A 22,901-nucleotide genomic window follows, 5' to 3' on the forward strand; every position below is an offset into this window, starting at 1 on the left:
TAGCTTAACGGCTATTGGGTCGTGTTGAAAACAGATTAGGCAAGATTAAGAAGCACAAACAATAATTGTTGATGCTTTTGTTTATTTTTGGGGTGGTTTCATAAATTACCTTGTCTTTTAATCCAAACTTTAGCATGTTGAAGCTTTAATATTGTTAAAGTCTACATTTATGAAAGAACTTTACACGTTTTTGTTGACTTGTGTGCATAAAAAACAAATATAAAAGAAAATAGTGCTTACGATGTGATTGTTTTTAAATACCCATCTATTCTACCCTGTATTATAACCTATAGCAGACAGAGCACATGTTAAACTTGTCTTGTAACACTGAAGTTTTAAATTTGCTAAGTACACGTAGAGACAAATTAGAGTACATTTAATCCCCCAGAGAAAGGGCAATAGTTTTATATTGTCAGGTAATTAATATAAAAAATATTGTAAAATGGAAAGAAAATAAAAAGACACTAAAAGTGCATCTTTCATAGAGGAAGGCTATTGGTTTACATACTGTATGTTTTTATAGTACTGACAAAAAAAGAATTGACAGTTTTGGACATTTATTTCTGTGTTCACTGGAGTACTGATCTGTTTCACCTGTGTTTAACCTCTACTTGGCTGTAAAGTGGACTCATATAAAGTAAACTCATTCAGAGGGAAGGGAATAGCCTTTTATGTCTTTGCTTGTATTTATCAGTGTGAGGCTGTTTGATAGCAGAGAATATTAGTTGCAGAGAAGCAATTGGCTCCATGTCCTCCTCAGCAGAGGGTTAAGTACAGCTGCAAATTCCTGCCAAAGACCTTTTTTTATTTCGAGACAGTTTTCATGTTTGCATTTTTCTTCTTTGATAAGGACTTTCATCCTGTTTTCATTGATTACTGTCTGATGACTCATCCTGATTATACAGTGCAGCCAATTCATCTCTCCACCACACACTGTGGGCCCTTTGTTGCCTGGAATGTGTGTGTATTTGTGTGAATTTCTGCCTCCTGCTTGTGAATGACGTTTTACCGCAATACACAGCGCACGTGTGTGTTTGTTTGTGAATGTGCAGAATGTCGACGTGCATCTCCATATAAACAGCACGCCACAGCACCCTGAAGTGTACGTTGCTGCTATACAAAGCACAGCCTCTGCAGTAACAGGGCCCTCATTTTCTGCCTCATGAACAGAAAAAGTAAGCCTGTATGAGAGAGAAAAATGGCAGAGTCATTTATTAACTCAGAATCACATTAATGAGCCAATACTGTGTAATCTCCAAATGCATTCATGATAAATAGCTCCAACATGTCGCTGATCTTTGCCTTGCTCTGCGCCTGCAAAACCCTGATTTCAAAAAGTGCTTTAGTGAAGTATTTTTTCACAGAACGTGGAGTATGGAATTTTAGATACCTTTGGACAATAACCAAACAGTTCTTGTGATGTGAAAGAAGAAATCCTTACAGAAGCTTTATCTGATTTGGAAAGAGAGTTTCAGTTCAAAGTGGCAAGAGTGAGGACAATCCCTGCTCTGTCAAGAATTAGAGCCACCTCTGCAAATAGGCCAGTGTGTAATGCCTGGGGGTAGGAGTTTCACTGTGGCTGGGGTTTCCATGTAAATAAACAGTGTGGGGGTCTCAGTGGGCGGACAGACCCCTCGCTCCCTGGGGTTTGGCCCGGCTCTCTATTGAAAAGCATGAGGGGGTGCCTGGCTGAGATTAGCCCGCCGGCTCTTGTGTGTGCTTGAGTTTTTTCTCACAGATTGCCTCCATACATTTGGAAATAACACAGTTATGCCACATCCTCAAGGTGGCTGACAAGAATGACAAGTAAAACGACTGCTGGGCAATCTCAGACTTTAACATGACAATATGACCTCAGCATTCCTGAAAAGCTTCTGCTGTGAAACATGGCTGGTATTTTTTAAAAATTCTAGTCATATTATATATGTCCAAAAATTAAACTTCAACTTCAAAAGTCATTCATTTGAATGTTGTTCATCAGGATGACTATAATGAGGAACAGTTTGTATAATGTAAAAACTACTCTTGTCTCTTCCTCATTTTGCAACTCATGAGCATGTGTTATGCATTAAAAGTCTTGAGATAATATAATTAGTCTGTTTTCCGCATCTGGTGTTTCACTGGCTTGTTATCAGAGTCTAGAATTAACATATAGAAGCTGATTTAGTATTCATCCATAATAAAACAAGAAGATAAGTGTTTTCTGTTTCTTATGTCTTTTTTGGGGGCATCACATCCACCACATACATCATAATTAATATCAGGATGACACTCGTGTCTTATGTTCGCACAGCTCGATTAGCCTTTGTGATAAAGGTAAACAAGATCCTTTGGCCTGCTCCCTACATAGGCCCATATGTAAAGAAAAACTACAGGTTGTAATGTTACAACTGTTTGCATGCTTCCTTTCTTCCTTTGTTTAATGTAGGCTCTCATTACCACGTGGTGGTAACAGATTGTTTGAACTGGAGAGAAAAGCCATTCGAAGCTAATTAAGCAGCCATTCCAGGCTCTATTCACAGGCAGAGGACCGAGGAGCACAGGCATTTGTCAGCGCTTGACCCCGCGTGGTATTGATTGACAGCGCTGCCTCGTGAATGACAGGCTCGACGCGGCTAAGCCAATAGGAAGACAGCGAGTAAGTGCACTGCACTCTCATTGGTCGAGAGGTCTTGAAGCCGCAGAGGAGACCCACGTGGGGCCAGAGTTGATCCTTCAAAACAAGGCTGCTCTCAGACATGGCTGATGTTCATATCAGACAAAGGCAATCATCTCGCCTCCCCCCGCAGTGCAACTATTACACAAATGCTGATAGGAAGAGGCGCGCAGGTGTGTCGTGAAAGAAGCGTCAGATCTTTAAGGCGGAAAAAAAAATGAATGCCGAGTTAGTCAGGTAGCTTCAATTTTGAAGATATCGACGATCGATTGGTCTTTATGTGTCCTTCACGGTGCTAACGGGAGTTTAATCTGCACATTTAAAGCTATATGTTTGATATTTCAAAGCATATTGTTTCAGCTTTATATCCGTGTTATACAGACGTCTCACGTATGATTTCCTCGTGGTGGGGAAATCAAGACTTCTTGTTGTAGGCGACTTCACACCTTCCCCCTCCCTCTCTCCCTCCCTCTCTCCCCGTCCCACTGGTGGTGTTCTCACCCGAAAATTCATCAACTTTATTTCGGCAGCTAAAAAAAGCAACCCTAATGAGAGGCGGATGTGGAATTTGTGCTGTCTCTGTCAAATTTGGATATCATCGTCGGCACATCAATGCCTGCTGCTGCTGCTGCTGCTGTTGTTGTACATGGTGGGATGGACGGATGATGCCTTGTGGATCAACGGGATGATGTCATGTATCGTTGCACCCCACGTGGGGGCCGTCGCTCTCCGATAGGCAGATGTGACCGTATTCATTCCGAGTAATCCGATTGGACAGATAGGCTCTTTCACGGCAGTTCAGTCCTGCTGCCTGTGTGTGGCAACCGGGGTAAACTGGACAACTGGGGGGAAACGCGAGATTGTGGAGAGTACCATGTTACGCTTTTAAAGAATCTACAGCCTCTTCGAGTCGGAAGACAGATTTTGGAAGCGTATTTAAATACATTTTCTCTGTTTTTCTTCTTTTTTTTTTTGGATTAACCTTCTACAAAAGGCGGACATTTCTCGGATGGTTCGCGGGGCAGAATAAAGTACTTTAATCGAGCCCCACCGCACCAAATTTTCTCCCAACTACTCCCTCAGTGTGGCTTGGTGCGCTCCGGAGAGAGAGAGAGAGAGAGGATGCTTGTTGAGATCTACGTCCAGCACGCTTACATTAGGAGGGATTCAACGCATGAATTATAGCCTACTCTGTTTCCTCTTAAAAGTCGGGCGGAAGGTTGGGACGCACGCACGGGTATGTAGCCTGTGTTGGTTGCCTTTCTTTTTATTTTTTACAAGAACTGTTTCTTGTATTTAGTTTCTTATATATCGGGCGGACGCTCAAACAGCGCACGGTTCCCGTCGCTCTGTACGCGGAGTCAAACAGGAGGTGAAACCAGCTGCTCTCGGCAACGTTGTTGGTCATTTGACGAACATCGGTCAAAAAATAGGGCGAACAAAATAGCAAATTTTACGCAAACAATTGCGTTTTCCTTAGCGAAAGTGTTTCCTTTATTTGAGTGTGTGCTCACATCAGTTTTGAAGGAGGATTGTGTTTCTGTGTATCGCTGACCACTGACCGAATAAGGTCATCAAAAAGACAGAAGCGCTGGACTTGTGCTGCTGTTTGACTCCACATCCATGCAATGAAAATGCACTTGCAATGCACCCTGCAGCAGCCTGCGAATAAGGTTCACAACATTGTTGTTTTTCTCGCCTATAGCTAGATTTAAAAAAAGCGTCCTTTTCCAACACAGGATTTTCTCGACCCCCCCCTCCCCCTCTACCCTCACCCCCGTCTACTGAGACTGGTGTGGCTGTGAGCACATTTCAACCATTTTGCCAAAGGACCTGCACACTGGAGACATAAACAAAGGATACATTACAAGATGTATCCACAAGGCCGACATCCGGTAAGAAGCGCTTCCTCTACACTTACAACAGCTTACATATTTATCTGACAGTGTTGACATGGCTCCTGACTGTGCCGTTTCTCTCTGAAGTCTACCACAAAAAGCGTTTTCCACTCTTCATGTAGCTCATCGAATTTCAATACTACGATAGCCTACATTTATGCTACACGGACTCTGCACTTAGTGGTAAATGGATGCAGATGGTTTGCATGCCTGGAGATATTCACTCAGCCGTACACTAACATATGACTGTGCTGAGTATGGGGACAGCAGTTCACTTCTGAAATTACATTTCATTTTCGGTGTGAAAACCTATTCAAGTTGTGTTATTAGCTTTTTGGAGGTGTGAAGCTGAGCCACCTCTTTGCTGTGGTAATGTCTTACTCACCAGTGCAGAGGAGATATGATCTTGAAAGTAGTCAATAATGTGAGAAATATTCAGCTCCCTTCAGCACCATGGGACACAATGCTAAGAAAATGATGAACAGAGTTTTTTTTTTTCCTGTGACTGGATTGATGTGATTTTTTTTTTTCAAAACATTTTTTATACAACCTTTTTTCAGGCTCCACATCAGCCCGGCCAGCCTGGCTTCAAATTCACTGTAGCAGAGTCTTGTGACAGGATTAAAGATGAATTTCAGTTCCTGCAAGCCCAGTATCACAGGTAAATATTACAAACACCAAAGTGTTGCGTAGAGTCTTCCACATGTACCCTCTGTTAAAATGTACTGACTTAGACTTATTTGTTTGTTGACTCTTGCTAGAAAGCAAAAAAAAAAACAACACACTGCTATCAATTGGTTAAGTGTTAATGAGGTAATGAAGAAATAGAGATGACTGAAATTGACACCTTGTCCTCTATTTTAGTCTAAAGGTGGAGTACGACAAACTGGCCAATGAGAAGACGGAGATGCAGCGCCACTATGTCATGGTAAGATTATGTTACAATAGGGAGCAATTATGGTTCCAAATTGCAAGGCTTGTTGAAGATGTAGTTTGGGTGGAGTGAGACAGGCTATTGTGATCACCTGTGTGGTGGTTAGGGCGGGTTGAGTGTCAGGTACAGGCCTGTGAAAGCCCCCGGGGGGTTTGATGTGAGCGGTTGTTACTGCAAGCTCTTCCTGACAGGCGGGCAGTGGGAGGTTGTGGGCTGAGGCTCCATTATAGCGCGCCCCTGATCTCAAAGGGTCGACCGCAACGTTGCCCTCTGTGCGTGCTGATCTGATTATTCTCCTAGGAGACTCCACGCTCACACATACGCATGGCCATAAATTAGCTGTGAGCTGATGGTGGAGGGCAGGAGTAGTCAGTCCGTGGGAAATGCACCACAGCAAACAAAATGGAGGACGTGGAGCACATGTAGCAGTATACTGTGCACTGTCTTAATGTTAGTTTCAGTTTGAACCCAAATTGCTAGTTTGTATTTTAACTGTAGAAAAAAAACAGGTGTGCTATAGTATGGTGCAGTTAGCTGAGACATGATGCAATCAGAAGGTTTCCTCTGTGGTCAGGTCTCTGTTGTCCCAGGTAAACACATAGGGGTTGACTTAAACCAATACATGCAAGCTTCAGTTTAACATTCTTCTCACAGGAAAACAACATGTCAGCCTGACGGGAGGAGGTTAGGTAAACATGTAGGGAAGTATCCCACAGTCAGCACTGGGTGTCAGGTTACGTTCCGGCTGTGGGGCTCTGATCTCAGACAGAATGGCTCTCTTGTTTGAAAGTAATTTTCGAAGAAGCTAATGGACTGAATAATGCATTGGCCTCATCAAATACAGGCTGACTGGAAAGCCATTTCTGCCCTGGCTGCCACTTGTGGGCTCAGCGGATTACATTTCAGCCAGACAGAGCGACCTGGCCTGATATATGAAGAGTGTTGAGCAATTGCGTTACGCTAAGTAAACAGAAATCCTGGAGATCTGAGGGCTGAAGGTGGTGATCAATAAATCTAAGCCTTTCTTCTCTTCGCCTGCACTATAAACAACCATATATCGATGTATTGGCTGTTCGCTGTCAGCTGCTCAATGAACTGCTTTTCTTGTCTCGTCTCAGTTTATCACATTTCTCTGCAGAAGCCTCATTTTATTTAAGTTCCTATCAAACTGGTCAAAACCGTTAAATGATGTAATCATTGTTGTAACCAGGAAAACAATTGATTTGCTGCTAGTTGCATAGACAACATTGTTATGTGTGTAGAAATAAAGACTACATGCTCATCTATGAGATTTATTTATACAGTCGATGTTAGCACAGCTTGCTTCTTCCTCTGACATCTTTGTTCATTAAAACAACAAATTGTTTTGCATTCCTTTCAGTATTACGAGATGTCCTACGGGCTGAACATAGAGATGCACAAACAGGTAGGTACCATCATGTTCATCACATTTTGCAGCTCAGTGGTTTTTCCCAGTGTCAGGGGATGTGAGACCCAGGGGGAGCTGCTCATAGACTGTGTACTGAGCAGTGCTAATGGGCTGTAAACACACAGATCTGCTGCACACAAACAAGGCAGAACAACTGCAAACCTGTACCACGACATGTACGATTGCTGTGGCTCTTTTTTGTGTTAAATTTACCAGTGGTGTAAACCATGGATTAGTCTCAGCCTTGTGATAAGATTAAAGGTAGACTTTGGCAGGCCTAGCCTTTGATTAATGATTAAAGAGAGAGGATTGCTGATGGGTCAGTATTTCTGTTTAAGAGAAAAAATAATTACAAGACTGGGGCAAAAGTCTTTTAGTCCTGTGATTTTGCGTTTATCTTCATCAAAAAGATCCTATCTGCTATTGCTCCACAGATCAATCACACAGATGCTTGGAGAGATACAGATTGTGTCATGAATGAGTAACCCAGAGATTCCCATGCATGCTGCTCTTAAACCAGTTGGGCTGTCCCCTCTCCTACCACAGCTTGGCTCGGTTAATGATGACGTTGGTAGCATGGCGGATTGGTGCGGTGGAGTGATCCATCAGCGTCCATGGTAGTGTGTCACACTGCCACATGTCTGTCAGGGCTGGAGCTGCTCTGATAGCTGCTGTCAGGCACTTATCGCCAACCAGAAGAAAGAGGAGGGGGATGGGGAGCCAGAGAGACACGTAGGAGCATAAGAGCTCGGGGGGGGGGGGGGGGGGGGGGGGGTCGACAGCCTGGCTCTGTGTAAACAGGTTAATCGACTGATCCATTTTAGCGCCTGACTTTTATCAGGAACCTCAACAGAGCTGATGGAAGTGCCTGAATAATTCATCAGTGGGGCCCTAACCTGCTGAACGGCGTGTTTGTGAGCAAACAGTGTGGGCCCCATCCAAGCAGCTTCCCAGCTTACCGCGCTGGTGGAAGAGTAGGTGGCGAAGAGGGGGAGTGGTTAACAGGCTGGGTTGGGATGGATTATTGGATGCACATAGGCATATTATTTTCCTGCCATGAGATTTATTCCACATCTCGGTGATCTATTCCTGTAACTGTGCCTTTTTCATTACTGTGCAAGAGCATCATTCAGACTTCGGAAAGCACACGCTGGAACAGCCTTGACTGATGCGATCCGTCCGTTATTGTTTGTAGGTATAAAAGGCTAATTTCTACTGTGTGATGTCGGCCATTATTTCCCATCATCCAGAGCTTGTCTTCAATAACATTGTTACATATAGTCTTAACACTAAAAGACCTATGGCTGTGAAAGTCACTTGCTAAGTAGCGAACAATCTGTCATAGAAAGAGCCAAAGAAAACGGTGTCAGCCAGTAGATTGCAGTGTTCATACTAAAGAGGTGTGCAGTGACATGTGGTTAAAGAAACTGTGGCTATCCGAGCCATCAGTGCTCCAACATCACCAGTCTGTCATGTGAGACTAGACTAGAGGGTAATGATTACTGGCTGTTGACTACTTAGTTTCAGGTCTATTTACAAAAGCAGAAAGACATAATTTTATCATGAAGAAGGCTTTGATGTTGTTGTTTTTTGGTTGTTTTTTTTTAGTTCTGGAGAGTTTATTGCTTCAAGATCACATTGACTCTGAATAATGTCTGACTGCTGCCACTGACAAAGTGGAATTACAGTCATGACTCGTGTTAGTTTAGGCAGACTTTTGGCCTTGCTTGGGTCAATACGGACAATTAGAAATGTGTTCTGGACACATTACCAAAGACTGTTTTTTTTTTTTTTCAAAACATGCCTCATTTTCTAGATTTGTTCAGCCTCGTGTGAAGTGCTTGTCTAATCTTAGTACACTACAAAATCTGGAGATAGGCAATGCTACCATCTTGGACAAATTGGAGGCCCTTTAAATCTGACAGGTCAAGTATTGTTTAGACAGATCATGTGACAAATCCTGCCAGTGGTTTCTCCCTCTGTATTTAATACTCATCAGTGTCTCAACTCCATTTTCCCACTGCTGATAGCAACAGGCGAGTGAATACCTTTCCGCACGCCATTGACAAGCCAGCCTGAGAGTGCTCTTAAAGTGGTGCTACACAGGTCCGAGTACCTGTAATTGTGTAGCAGCAGCGCAAAGCTGGCCTCTCGAGGGCCGAGCTGTCATCTACTTAAAGTGACAACAGCCCCATTTTTATCTGCTGGCAGAACCATGGGAAAAAAATCCTGCTAGCACTGCACTGTACCTATTTTGACAGCAGTGGCGAGCCGAATTGATGCCTTTTCCGTGCATTTGCATGTTGTGTGGTGAGAGTGTAGAGGCTGCCCGTTGTTTAGGGCACAGCGGATCAGCCACCTCCTGACCTCTCTCAGCCAGCTGTCACCATGACACTAAGCTACAGAGGAGTGGACTGTGCGCTCAAGGCCTTTTCACAAATCCTGTCAAATGTTCGACTGCTATTGACATGGCTTATCTCTACAAACATGGATTATACAGGCTCTGTAGCTTTTCAACCATTTCTAAGGGCGTTCTTGAGCTCTTGCTAGAGCACTTACTACATTGTATTAATACTAATACCCATAAAACCTTTATCTAACCCTCTAGTGCTTTATTGGTTGTAGGTCACATTGATAGTGTGTGAGAGGGGATTGGAGTTCAGTGTCTGCAGACGGTAATCAAGTTATTATAAGCGGTATCTCCTGGACCATTGTACTTTGTATTATACATGTTGCCATATTTGTTTCACGTTATTGCCTCTGATCCCGGGCTTTACTTTGTTTCATGTGATATTTCATCTTCGGCTTGTTGTTTGTCCTGCTGGCTCGCCCGGGTAAGTGGCTGTCCATGTTGCAGCTTGGGTCAGCAGGTCTTGTTCTGTTGGACATTACTCTCCAATCTCTCTGGCTCTGCTCAGAGGTAATACATCGAGCTGCCAAAACTGCCTGGCATTTCTGCCATGTGTAATAAATAAGCTGGCGGTCTGCAAAGTACATTGTGTGTGCTGCTCCAAATGAAAAATCGGAGAAAATCCCTGTGATGTGTTTGTGTTCCGCAGTGGCCTTGGGTTGAACTGCAGCTCATAAATTCCATAGATGATGGAGCTTTGGCACTGTTATTTTTCTGCTCCCAGCGCAGACATTCAACCTGAGAGTCTCATCTCCCATCCCTGGAAGGAAGGAGGAGGCAGAACGGGCCGGCTGTGCAGTGTTTTTAAAGGGGGAGGGAGCACACTCACCTCTTCCCGTTGCTCCTTTTTTTACTCATGATTCATTTGCTATGTTCATGTGATCGACAGGCTGAAAATTCAATTTAATGACCTGCCTCTAAGCACGTAATATGATTTTAAAGCCTGTTACGGTCAAGCAGAGGTTCTATTTGCATAATGATCCTAGCAAGATAGGGTTGGAGCCGTTGCCATGGCAGTTGGTAGACAAGCCTAAGAATGGAGTCAGAGCTGTGCGGATGGATGGGAGGTTGGGAGGGCTCGGCAGCTTAGTGCAGTTAGAAATGTACAAGGATTGTGTCTGGGAAAGCTCCAACACACCGCATGCTGGAAGCTGTCTTCTAATGGTATCGATCATAGATTTAAGGTGCTCTTGAGGTCATTATGGTTTGTAAACTTTGCTTACTCTGCATTTCTAGCCCTTAATGTAAACTGCCTGCACTTTCACATGTAAGTAAACAGTGCAGTCTGGCGTGTGGACCTCCCTTCCTGGGGTGTGGTTATGTGCGGTTTAGCTCTGAGGTTAACTGCAGGACAACACTGTTGCAGATGAGGGGAAGGAGGGCAGAGTTACGAGAGGATCCTCTCAGCACAGCAGCACTCTGCCTGCTCATATCCGTTTAGCATGGAGTGCACTCTCAGCACAGCTGTGCTCCATCCCCCTGGGCTCTCCTAATGTTTTAAATATTTCAAATGTCAATATCACGCTGTTTAGAGGATGTTGAGTCAAGCAGTTCTGATTGCCGCAGTAATTGACTTAATCGGTGTAAACATTAAAGGCGGGGTTAGCTGAAGTCACTGTTTGTTTCATACTTTATCGTCTCATTTTGCGTCTCTTTTTGTTTTGCAGACTGAGATTGCCAAACGCCTCAACGCAATTTTAGCTCAGATTATGCCTTTCCTGTCTCAAGAGGTAAGTTTTGAATGTAGCCAAAACTGTCACTAAAAATAAAAGCCACCCATTTCCTGGATTTAAGACACTACTTAAGAAAATATGTCAGGTTAAGCAATTTTGAGTAATTGTTTCTGGCCCTCTCTTTAAAAGTTTGAAGCAGCAAAAGCCGCTTCAGTTCAATTCAGGAAATTCAGTTCAATTAGAACTGATGTTTGATAGATGTTGGCGTGCCTCACTCATCATCTGTAAATGTCTCCCCACAGCACCAACAGCAGGTTGCTCAGGCAGTGGAGCGGGCTAAGCAGGTTACCATGACCGAGCTGAATGCTATCATCGGGGTACGTGGACTTCCCAATCTGCCTCTCACCGTGTGTATATCCCTTTTATTCTTTCATTTAACCTTGATTAGAGACTAATATGCACATAAATTGACCACTTCATGCTGTTACATGTCTTATTCTTGCACCAACTAGTCTGAAGTATTAATTGATTACAATTTAATACACCACTTTTTAAAGATTAATTTGTAATCTTCTTGACTTGTGAATATTTCTTTGAACATAGCACTTTATTCTCCACCACTGTATTCAAAACAAAATGCACAGCAAATACGGCTCGAGAGAGCTGGTCTTTTGCTCCCGCTTTGGTCTCTTTGGCATCTTCACTGCCTTGTTGTGTGTTTATAAATGTAAGCCTGAGAGCTCTTGAGATCCCCTTTGCAGCCTGTATTGCTTTAATTGGCTAAGGTTTTAACGAGGAGCCTCATCCCTCATGTTGACCTGGATAGCTGTGGGAATTAAAAGGCTGAGGGTGAGCAGAACGCAGGCTGCCCGTGCTGCGAGCGATCTAATACAGTACGGACAGCAGGCAGCTATCAGAGCTCTGCAGCACAGTTCTCTTTGCTCTCCGCCACAGCACTGCACTTCAGTACATGGTGTTCATCCCTGCTTCAGAACACTCTCCACTCATTTATCCGCTTTGGTTATCCTGCCCCATAAAGCTGAAATGATGGGGTGTCGCCCTCGGTGCAACACTCAGGCTATCAGTGATCTTATTACCACAGTTGAATCACGCAGAGCCTTTAGCATGCATAAGAGCAAGGACCAAAAGGCTGACTTTATTGGAATTCAATTAATGGCCCCTTGGTGACCTTTTGTTCCCGGATAATTGAACAGAATTTGTCTGAGTAGGTGTCTTACAAATGGAGAGAGAGTAGTTTTCCCCATATGTTGACTGGAACAGCTGCTGTATCAAAACTTTCACCAAAGCAGCTGCAAGCAGCAGCAGTGCTTAAGAAAAGCTGGTTTCATGTGTTGCTTCTTCAGGTACATTTCACAATGCAACATTTGATTATTGTGGTGCTTTAACATTTCTAGTTGTGGTTCTTTCAGTGTTGCTCTCTGTTGGTCCCTGGCTTAAAAATAAAAGTAAAAAAGCATTATGATGGGCAATTTTAGAGGAAGGAAACTAAAGCCTAAGAAGTTGAGTCCAAACTAGTCCTATAATAATTGGAGCCAAAGAGTAGCAGTAGCATTCAGAAATGTGCTTTATAAACAGTTTGCAAGTTTAAATGTTTGAAAATAGGTTAACATTTAGTTTTTAATATCTTTCCTTAAATGGAAACATTTATTTATTTTCCCCGCATGTATCCCTGAGTTTAGTAGAATATTTTAGTAACAAATATATGCACCTTTATTTCATAGAGCACATTTGATAACCCAGGCCAAAATTTGTATAGTCGTGGTGATGAAAAATGAGGGGTTTAGGTGAGGGGGTTTTGTGTGTACATAGGGACTCTTTGTGATGCAGAAATTTATATCCTGTTCTAGAAACAATTAAAAAAAAACGCAACGCGTCCGGTGAAAATGACTTATTTAAAAACACATTCATGACTTTGGTATATGCTCTTTTTTGGCATCAGCCTGTTTCAACAGACTGTTAGGTCTCCTCCAAAGTCACTGTGGGTGCTCATGTCAGAGAAGGTGGAAATGTAGCTACTCTATGTTTTACGAATGCCTGTCCATTAGTTATTCATCGAGGAGAAGCTCAGTAGGCATGCCAAAATCCTCATGCATATTGTAAAGCAAGGTGGGGTGAAAGAGCGTGCCAGGCAGACAGGCAGTATCCTGGAGCCAGCTGCATGCCTTATTGATGGGACTGAGGGCCATTAATAGGATGCATCTAGGGCATCTGCTTGCGTGGAGATTAACCTGACAGGTGGTGCTTCTTGTTTGAATAGAAAAAGCACACAAATATTGAAGTCCGCCAAGATGTAGTTCAGATAACACCACCTTTGTCCCAGTGAGTGAGTGTGGTCTTATTATTTAGAACATAAGAGAGAGGGCAGCAGTGGCAGACTGCCTCTCTTCATGGTCAGTATCATCATCCAAATAGATCTGCGTGTGTGCTGTTGTTAATGCACTTGGTTTGCGCACACTTTTCCTGTTCAAGTGCTATGCTTTTCACTAAAGTAGTTGGTGTACTAAGTACACTAGAGACCACTATAATACATTTGCTTGATTTGCCTTTTTGTGTTTTTTTTTTTAAGTACGTACACTCTAAAAAAAAAAAAGGAAAAAAAAAGGGGGGCAAAGAGTGGGTCTTTATCTTAGAATATTAAATTAGAGGAAATAGGCCAGACTCCTTTCTTTATTTATTATTGTCTTCATTTATGGCCCTCTAATGAGGGCTCTTGCTGATCAACCATGCATATTACCCATCAGTGCCTCATTAAACACAATGAGCAAGGATGGCTCTCCCCTGCCAATGAACTGGCTCCTTAATTTCCCTCATGGACACGATATTATAACAAACTCTCACTCTTCTCTCCCTCTCTTTCTCTGTGTGTCCTGGTAGCGGTTAGTAATTGGATTGACATCTGCCCTATAGAGCTAAGGACAAGGATGCAAGTTAAAAACTGTAGACTTTTCCAATCTCATATTCTCTACCTTCAGGGCAGATATTCATCAGAAAGCAAAGGCAATTTAAAAAGACCCTCCAGGTATGATTCTAAGGACACATTTACAAAAAAAGAGAGATGAAGACATTTAATGCAAGCCCCTACTGAGTTAATGTATTTGTCCATGTTAGTCTGGCTCACCTCATTGTTCAATGCGTCATACCAGCTCCCCAGTCATTCCAGAGTGCCTAATATTCCTTAATTGGCCATAGTAGTTCTCTGATTGAAGTGGGCCTTTTAAAAGAAAGGAGGTGCATGCTGTAACAGCCGCTGAATTATTCAGCTGGCTCGTAGACGGGTAATAAATTGCTGATGTTTTTATTGGTGTCTCAGCTAAGTATTATTTAACCTTGCTTTAAACTGCTTACTTCAATGCTGAGTGCCTTTTAACTCCCATCCATTTCCCTGTGCATTTCAAATATTGATGGTGAATATTGGAGGGTTGACTGAGTGCCAGCATGGGACCCCTGCTCCTGGCTTCCGCAGCAGTCTTCCAGACACACACACACACACACACACACACACACACACACACACATGCACACACACACACACACGCACGCAAGCACAAATATTCAGACTTAGAGGGAGGTAGTGCCAACTTCTGGCACTTAGTGTAACATCGGCCTCTTAAAGTTTGGGTGTGCAAATGATTCATGTTCTGTTAATCCAGGACCATGAATAGTAAATGCGCACTGGTTGTGTTTTCGAAGAGTTTAAGAAGCAGGTTGTTGTTTAGCCCACAGGCTCACAGATTCCTGCTCAGCTTCATGTTCCTGAACAGGATTGCTTCACTCGCCTATGGCAGTGGTGCTGTAGTCCTGCAGTATGAAATGCGCTAGTTTACCTCCATGAGAAATGATTTCCTGTCCATTTGTGGTTGGTGTCAAAATTGATGCTCTGCTGTTTTATACTCTCCTCCTTTCTTTTTTTTTTTCTTTTTTTTTCTTTTTTTTTTAAAGCTAATCATGAGACTGTTACTGCGTGAGTGAATGTCTTGAGGCCCTGCGTGTTCTGCATTAGACAAATTGAGCAATTGATCATTAGTCATAACTTCTTTCCTCCTCAGCAAAGATGTAGGGCTTATGCCACTTTGGCCATGATTTAGAAATAGCACGGAGGGGGAATTTGCTGTCTGATCCTGACAGTAATAGATGTGTCAATGTGCTAATATCATTCAGGGTTTAACTGATCAGCCCCATGTTTAGTGTATGGTTTCTCTTTGCCCTATTCCTATGACCCACTTGGTGTCTGTCTGTCTTTCTCCTCATCTGTTTACAGCAGCAACAGCTCCAGGCGCAGCACCTCTCCCACTCTGCTCACGGCCCTCCAGTCCAGCTCCCACCTCATCCCTCAGGCCTGCAGCCTCCTGGCATCCCCCCTGTGAGCGGCTCTGGATCAGGCCTGCTGGCACTAGGGGCCCTGGGCAGTCAAGCACACCTCCCAGTGAAGGACGAGAAGAACCACCACGATCTAGAACACAGAGGTGAGGAGTTAAACTCGGGCGTGTTGCTGCTTAAGAGCTTTATTTAGAAGAAGTGAAACAAATTAATTCAACATTATTGCGTAGAGGTAAAAGAGGGATGGATCAATTTAGCGCAGCGTGCTTGTCACTTTCTAAAGCAGAATGGTAGGGCCCTTAGGTGAGGAGCTCACCCTGTCTGTTCACATTCTGTCTGGGTAATGAGCTGGTACATTCCCAGCCTATGACTGCATAAGCTATTCAACAGCTCCAACACTCGGCGATAAAAGGGGCCTTGTGCCCTGCAGTTGATTCTCACACGTTCAACCAGAAGCATCTGTTAGGATAAGCTAACTGACTTGTTTTTATTCCCCCCCCCCCCTTTGCTCCACTTGGTTTCATCATAACCTTGATCGCCATTGTGACGTCTGGGAAACAGAGAGCACGGTGAGTGTCCAAACCCGCAGCTATTGTTGTTGTAATGCTTGTTGGTTTAATGAATCATTATCATATCGTCAGGCAAAAAAAAAAAAGGAAAAAAAAATCCTGCTAACAGCATGCCACTGCTGATTTCATGCACTGTTGTAATCTGCTTTCAATAAAATGATTAATTGGAAATGAGGTTTGGAATATAAGTCCTGTGCTTTTAATCCAGAAGGGAAATGACTGGTATCATGCTGGAGAGATTAAAAGCCTTGTAATTTCATCACAATTAAAGAAAGACCTGGACTTCCCCTTCTTAAAGGATTTATGTGATCCCTTCTACTGTCTCCCTTGTTTACCAGCTCACTCTTTCTCCTCCTTGGCATGTGATGAATATTTATGAACACAAATGGAGAATTGTTTTGTTTTCTTTCTCTCGAGCCTGTCTGTCTGAAGCTGCTAAAGCGTTTTATTTGAATGGCTGCGATCTCTGATGGCTTGTGATGGGCCTGTGAGATTGTGTTTCTGCAGGCTGAATGGGTGCAGTCATGTCTGAAGAAATGGAACTCCTGGGGCGATTAGCAGGACTATTTTGTTTCTGTGCTCTTGTCCCAGGTCATCTGATAGCAGAGTGGTGACTTTGGTTAATGAGTCACGCTAAGCATCTCTTTAAAGGTCAGCCATTATGCAGACAGTGGCCCTTTGCCCAGACTGCTAGTCCATCGGCCATTGTTCGCTTCCTTGGGCTGCCACCGATTTAGTCCATGTTGTTGCTTTGGTCTTCAGAGGAAGGGACAGAGCGAATCAGAGGAACTTGGCAGTTTATAGGCTGGTGGCAAACTACTGTGAAAGCAGCTGGACACCTGCCTAGTTCCTCCCATTCTGTTGGTGTTTGGAGTGAGCTGTCCCAGCTTGTGTGGGCAGGCGTGCTCCATGAAGAAGCACCAGTCAGTCCCACGCTGCTGTGCCCACTGGCAGGATATAGATTCTCTTTCTTTATCAGAGCTCAAAGCCTGAGTTGACATGGTGCCCGAACACTTTGCACTGCGGCAATCAATGCCCGATGCCTACAAATACAGTCTCTCTCTTTCCCTTTCTGTGTCTCCCCTCCTCCTCTCTCTCTATTTCTTTCTCTCTCTTTCTCTTGCGCTAAGCCTGACAGACTCTGGAGAAAAGGCCCTCTGTTCAGCCACAACACACTGCTCATGTCCCTGTGAGGCTGTTTGTTGTCCAGTTATGATGAGGAGGGAGCCCAGCACAGAAAACAAGCCCTCCTCCTTTCAGTTCAGATAACGGCCCATTCTGTTGTTTGGCCAGGCACAGGCCTGTGTGTGAGATCGGGCTTGGCTGGTGTCAGGGTACTGCTTGGAGTGGGCCTGCAGCTGCATTTTTAAGGGCGTGCAGCATCCAAGATGTGAATGAGGTGCTTTCAGCATTTGGATTGGTTCAGTGTGTTCTGAATTCGTAACTGATGAATGACTCTGTGCTCTCTTTTGTACGTTGGGAAACAAAATGATAAGAAAAGTGTTTTTGGATTTTCTGTTTGCAGAATAACTCCATATCCCCTTCAGAAAGCTTACGCACGGCCAGTGAGAAGCACCGCAGCTCCTCTGACTACAGTTTGGACTCTAAAAAACGCAAAGTGGAGGAGAAGGACAGCATGAGCAGATATGTGAGTCTGCAAATGAAACGTTTGGTATTTGACAAAATGTACTTTATCAACTGTCTTGCTGAAAATATGGTAAGAAGGTAGTTTTGTCAATTGAATGTTTGAAAGGAATTGGTTAACTTAGCTTAGCATAAATATTGGAAACAAGGGGAAAAGGCAATCTAAAGATTAAAAACCAACATTTTATATTCCAAAATGTTAAAGTAATAGTTGGTTTCAGATGTTTTTATATATATATTTTTTTAAAAATCAGAAAAGTAGAAGTCTTTGTGAAGGTGTCTTATTTGCCAATTGTCTTTACAGGACAGTGATGGAGAGAAAAGTGATGACCTGGTGGTAGACGTGTCTAATGAGGTGAGCAGAGCAGCAGCTTCTAGTAGATGACATATTGATGGGAAGTAAAATAAAGCTTTTACGTGAGCGTTGATCCTTTATGCATTCTCCAGGACCCTGCCACTCCACGTGCTAGCCCCGCACACTCGCCACCAGAAAATGGCATAGACAAGCCCCGCCCACCAAAGAAGGACACACCCAATAGCCCAGCATCAGTGGCATCCTCTGGAAGCACTCCCTCCTCCAAAACCAAGGAGCTCAGTCATGTAAGACACCAAGAGTTTGCAACAAACTAGGACAGAGAGGGTTTAAATGAGAATTGCAGAGAGAGCACAGGGATATGTGCAAATAAATCTGGGACGTTTTCTGCAGTGGATTAGGAATGGCTGTTGGTGCTTTAAGTGCATGACTAAACGTCAGGGATAATATTGTCCCGCGTCAGGATCAGTCAGGTCTTCTCTGTTAATAGCTCAATGTATTTAACTATTCCAGGATTTTTCTCCCTCTGCCTCACTAAAAGATTAAAGCCAAAGCAGTAAGGGGATAAAAACGGCCCCATCTCCATTGTGGTCATAATAGGTTTTAGAATAAATAGCAGTTTATGGCTCTGCAGGACTATGAGGGTTGTCAGAATTAGATTGGATTAAGTTCAGTTTGCTCTCAAATTGTCAGTCTGCACAGTGCCTGCTTTTCGGGATTGTGATTGTGCTTGCTCTCTCGTTCCCTCGACAGAATGACAAATCCTCCACGCCTGGCCTTAAGTCCAACACCCCCACACCTCGCAATGATGCCCCCACCCCTGGCACGAGCTCCACTCCCGGGCTCAGACCCATCCTGGGCAAACCACCAGGCATGGAGGCTCTTGGTTGGTACCAGCCTTTTTCCTCTCTAACAACTGAGATAATCCTTTTTTTCCATCCTCTGCTTATGTACTGTTATATCACATACAACCCCCCCCCCCCCCCCCCTCCTTCTGTCTCCCACTGTAGCAGCCCCAGCTTTGCGTACACCTTTGTCCATCGCAGGCTCATACCCTACCCCCTTTGCTATGATGGGTCATCATGAAATGAATGGAGGCCTGACTAGTCCTGGTGTGTATGCTGGCCTGCACATCTCCCCTCAGATGAGTGCCGCAGCAGCTGCAGCCTATGGACGCTCCCCAATGGTAACTCAGTTTAAAGTTATCTGGCTTTTAACAATATACTATCAACCTTTTTTTTTTTTTTTTTTTTTTAACCAAGGTTGATGAAAAGATCAATACCTCTCTCATATCTGTCCCATATGTGTCCCAGTGGAAATGTAGACCTTCAGCAGTGTTATATAGCTCTTTTGTTGTGTGAGATTGACTTTTTTGTTGTATGCTTTCCAAAGTCTCTGGATGTTTCTTAGCAGCATGTGGATTAAACTGCCATCAGCGGTCATGAAATAGTAATATTTTTTTAAAGGTTTCCATCTCCTCACTTTTTAGGGATTTGATCCTCACACCCACATGAGAGCCCCCGGCCTTCCAGCTAGCCTCACATCCATTTCTGGTGGCAAACCGTAAGCTTCTCTTCAAATGTTTGTTATAGTCCTACATCTAATAATAATAACTTCATTTGAAGAGCACTTTAAAAAACAACTGTTTACGAAGTGCTTTGCCATGCGTTCAGACTGTAAAAGACTCAGTGATAATAAACCTGTGTCTTTTTTTTCCCATCAGGGCATATTCCTTTCACGTCAGTGCAGACGGGCAGATGCAGCCTGTTCCCTTCCCTCCCGACGCCCTCATTGGCCCTGGTATCCCACGCCACGCCCGTCAGATCAACACGCTGAGCCACGGCGAGGTCGTTTGCGCTGTTACCATTAGCAACCCAACGCGTCATGTCTACACTGGTGGCAAAGGTTGTGTCAAGATCTGGGACATTAGCCAACCAGGCAGCAAGAGTCCAGTGTCCCAACTGGACTGTTTGGTGAGAGACGCGACATTTCATATGTCAGGAACTTTTCTATCGCCAGTTCTTTGTTTTTCTTTAAGGGACATGGAGCTGTTTAACTGTTTTCCAATGAACATCTGTTCAGTAAAAGGATAACATATTCCAAAATATATTACAGCAAATTTAATGGTACACAAATGGAGCCAATGCTTGGGTCAATGTTTAATTTAGAAATAAGAAAATACTTCTGAAGTTAATAATGAAAATTATGTAAAGCTTGAAATCTTGTTCTATCAGTGAGGATTTGGGAACATCTAAAGTGTGGTTTTATTATGACAGAAGGGTTTTCATCCTCTTTTCTAAACTCTCTCCAGCTCTGCTGCCTTAAACATGTATTGATCTGCGTTGTCCTCTGTGCAACAGAACAGGGATAACTACATCCGCTCCTGTAAGCTGCTGCCTGATGGCCGCACATTGATTGTTGGAGGCGAGGCCAGCACATTGACCATCTGGGATTTGGCCTCTCAGACACCCCGCATCAAGGCCGAGCTCACCTCCTCTGCCCCTGCATGCTACGCCTTGGCCATAAGCCCTGACGCCAAAGTCTGCTTCTCCTGCTGCAGCGATGGAAACATTGCCGTTTGGGACCTGCACAACCAGACTCTTGTTAGGTAAGGGAAAAAAAACCTCTCATTCAGTCTGTGTGGGCTTTGGCTTCTTGACAGAATTGCTGTTGTGAGTCACTCTAAAGGATTAAGTCAATAAATATTTGTTTGCCTTCTGACTTTGACTGCAGGCAGTTCCAGGGTCACACGGATGGTGCTAGCTGTATTGATATATCCCATGATGGCACTAAGCTGTGGACAGGCGGTCTTGACAACACTGTTCGCTCCTGGGATCTGAGGGAAGGTCGACAGCTGCAACAGCATGACTTTACATCACAAGTACGGTCCTCTAATTCACAAGACTTGGTTAAAATGTACACTGATCCAAAGATTTACTTAAGAGGGAGTATTCCCTGTAAGCTCCAGGACTGTCGGTAAACACTGCTTTGTCCCTTTTCTAGATCTTCTCTTTAGGCTACTGTCCAACAGGAGAATGGCTCGCGGTGGGCATGGAAAGCAGTAATGTGGAAGTGCTCCACCACTCGAAGCCTGACAAGTATCAGCTCCACCTGCACGAGAGCTGTGTCCTGTCCCTCAAGTTTGCTTATTGTGGTATGATATACAAATAAGAATCTTGTTACTGTACCTAACCACAAGGTTTCCTGTTTTTTAATTTTTAATACATCTAAACTAATATATATATATATATATATATATATTTTTTTTTTTTTTTTTTTTTTTTTTTGTCTAAAAAGCTATTTTGCTTTTAAATTTAAAAAATCTTCATTTGTAGTTTTAAAGTCCAAGAGACGCTGACTGTACTGTGGCTTTCTTCACAGGTAAATGGTTCGTGAGCACAGGAAAGGACAATCTGTTGAATGCATGGAGGACGCCTTATGGCGCCAGCATATTCCAGGTATGCAGATCAATACAGTGTCTGTAGCCAGTACAAAGTTATGCACAGTTGGAAGGGCACAGTGACCGCTGTCTGACAGGACTCCCGTATCAGTGAAAACTGAACCTGAATTATTGACCTGACAAAGAAGTCTTTCTGAGCGGCATCAGACAGAAACTTGATGTCATTGTAATCTAAGCTTAACCGTTAGTCAGCTAATTCTCTCTTCTATAACATCAAAGAGTGTTATTAAATGTTCACTGCCTCCAAGACTAACATGTTTTTATCTTTCTCAGTCCAAGGAATCCTCTTCTGTCCTGAGCTGTGACATCTCGACGGACGACAAGTATATTGTGACAGGCTCGGGGGACAAGAAGGCCACCGTATATGAAGTGATCTATTAAAACAGAATGCTTTGGATCAGAGCATGCTCGTGCTCAGGAACAGTAGACACTTCCTCCATCTACCTTCCCTCACACAGACAGCATGGATGTTGCCTGCAGCCCCGGGGTGGATGGGCAGGAAGTTTGGCAGTGCCAGACTGAGCAAGATGTTGGTGATGTTGAGACCCAGGATGCTGTAATCTTATGGCTCTGCCCTTCCTCACTCATATAACTAACACTTGTACAGCAAGTGCAGTTCCCTGAGGCACTAAGAAGAAAATAATGTCTTGCTGTTTTTCTGTTTGTTGGATATTTCTTTTTTTTATTCGTCCTTTTTAATGTGGAGATAAAGTTCCATGACACAACTAGAAGCAGCGCTTCGTTCTGGAGCTTCTCCTCGGAGGTCCTGTGAAAAGTGTACATAATGGAGTAATAAAAGGCCTTTTATAGATTTATATTTTGGTGTCCAGTTGCGCTTGTGATGGTTCTTTCTTCTTTTCGCCATGATTCTATGTCCCCTCTGGGGATGGAAATTAGATTAGGACTTTGTAAAAGGATATTCTATTTCAGTTTTTTTCTCCCTCTGTGTCGGTGTCCAGAATGACCTTTTTGGAAATCTAATTTGGATTTTTTTTTTACGGACAACAGCATTTTTTCTTCGTTATTTGCTGTAACACAGAAACACAGACATTCATCAGCTGGATTTAAACCGTGGAGACTTCCAGAAAGGACCTTTTTTTCCAGACAGGAGGAAGGAGAAAATCGTGATTTCAACCTATTTCTATCTTTTGGACCTGTTGAGTAGATACTCATCTGTGAAAAAAAGACCAATCTCAGAACACTGGCTGCTTTCAGTCACTGTAAAACTTTAAACTTTCATCAGGAGGACTAATGGGTTTTTATGAAGAAACAGCTGTGACCTGCATTCAATCTGTTGTCTCAACTACACTCTGCAAAGTTTGATCATCAGTCCAAGAGTTGATGACGTCCTCTCTGGTTTGACTCTGTGATTGATGTGCAAGATTTACTTGGTTACTCATAAAGGTGGCAAAACAAAGCCATCACCACTAAGACATTTCCGGTATGCTCAGTTTGCTTTCATTAATATTTCATAATATTCAACAATGATCTTCTCATCGACAGGAATGGTCTCTGCATAAGCACACGTTAGCCCGTGTAGCATACACGATTCATCATCCATGAGGATTGTACAGATG

The 22,901-nt window shown here is 43.5% G+C and overlaps 1 protein-coding gene across 1 annotated transcript; it reads left to right on the forward strand.

Moving 5' to 3' along the window:
* Positions 1-2,993: 2,993 nt before the first annotated feature.
* tle3a (TLE family member 3, transcriptional corepressor a) lies at positions 2,994-22,139 on the forward strand. The gene is made up of 20 exons (XM_079346309.1): positions 2,994-3,893; positions 4,396-4,551; positions 5,115-5,215; positions 5,419-5,482; positions 6,870-6,914; positions 10,995-11,057; positions 11,303-11,377; positions 15,280-15,504; positions 17,433-17,555; positions 17,856-17,906; positions 17,999-18,151; positions 18,618-18,750; positions 18,875-19,050; positions 19,354-19,427; positions 19,588-19,837; positions 20,225-20,472; positions 20,598-20,745; positions 20,868-21,018; positions 21,246-21,322; positions 21,598-22,139. Exons 2-20 carry the CDS (start codon positions 4,528-4,530, stop codon positions 21,703-21,705), a joined length of 2,289 nt encoding a protein of 762 aa, XP_079202435.1. The 5' UTR covers positions 2,994-3,893; positions 4,396-4,527; the 3' UTR covers positions 21,706-22,139.
* Positions 22,140-22,901: the final 762 nt, after the last annotated feature.

Source organism: Symphodus melops (genome assembly GCF_947650265.1).
Source record: "Symphodus melops genome assembly, chromosome: 6".
In the NCBI taxonomy this organism is placed as follows: Eukaryota; Metazoa; Chordata; class Actinopteri; order Labriformes; family Labridae; genus Symphodus; species Symphodus melops.

Excerpts from the sequence above, each read along its gene's own strand:
- tle3a (XM_079346309.1), top strand. The coding sequence starts at position 4,528 with ATGTATCCACAAGGCCGACATCCG. Across the intron at positions 19,051-19,353 it reads CCTATGGACGCTCCCCAATG|GGATTTGATCCTCACACCCA; the intron begins GTAACTCAGTTT and ends CTCACTTTTTAG. Across the intron at positions 20,473-20,597 it reads CACAACCAGACTCTTGTTAG|GCAGTTCCAGGGTCACACGG; the intron begins GTAAGGGAAAAA and ends CTTTGACTGCAG.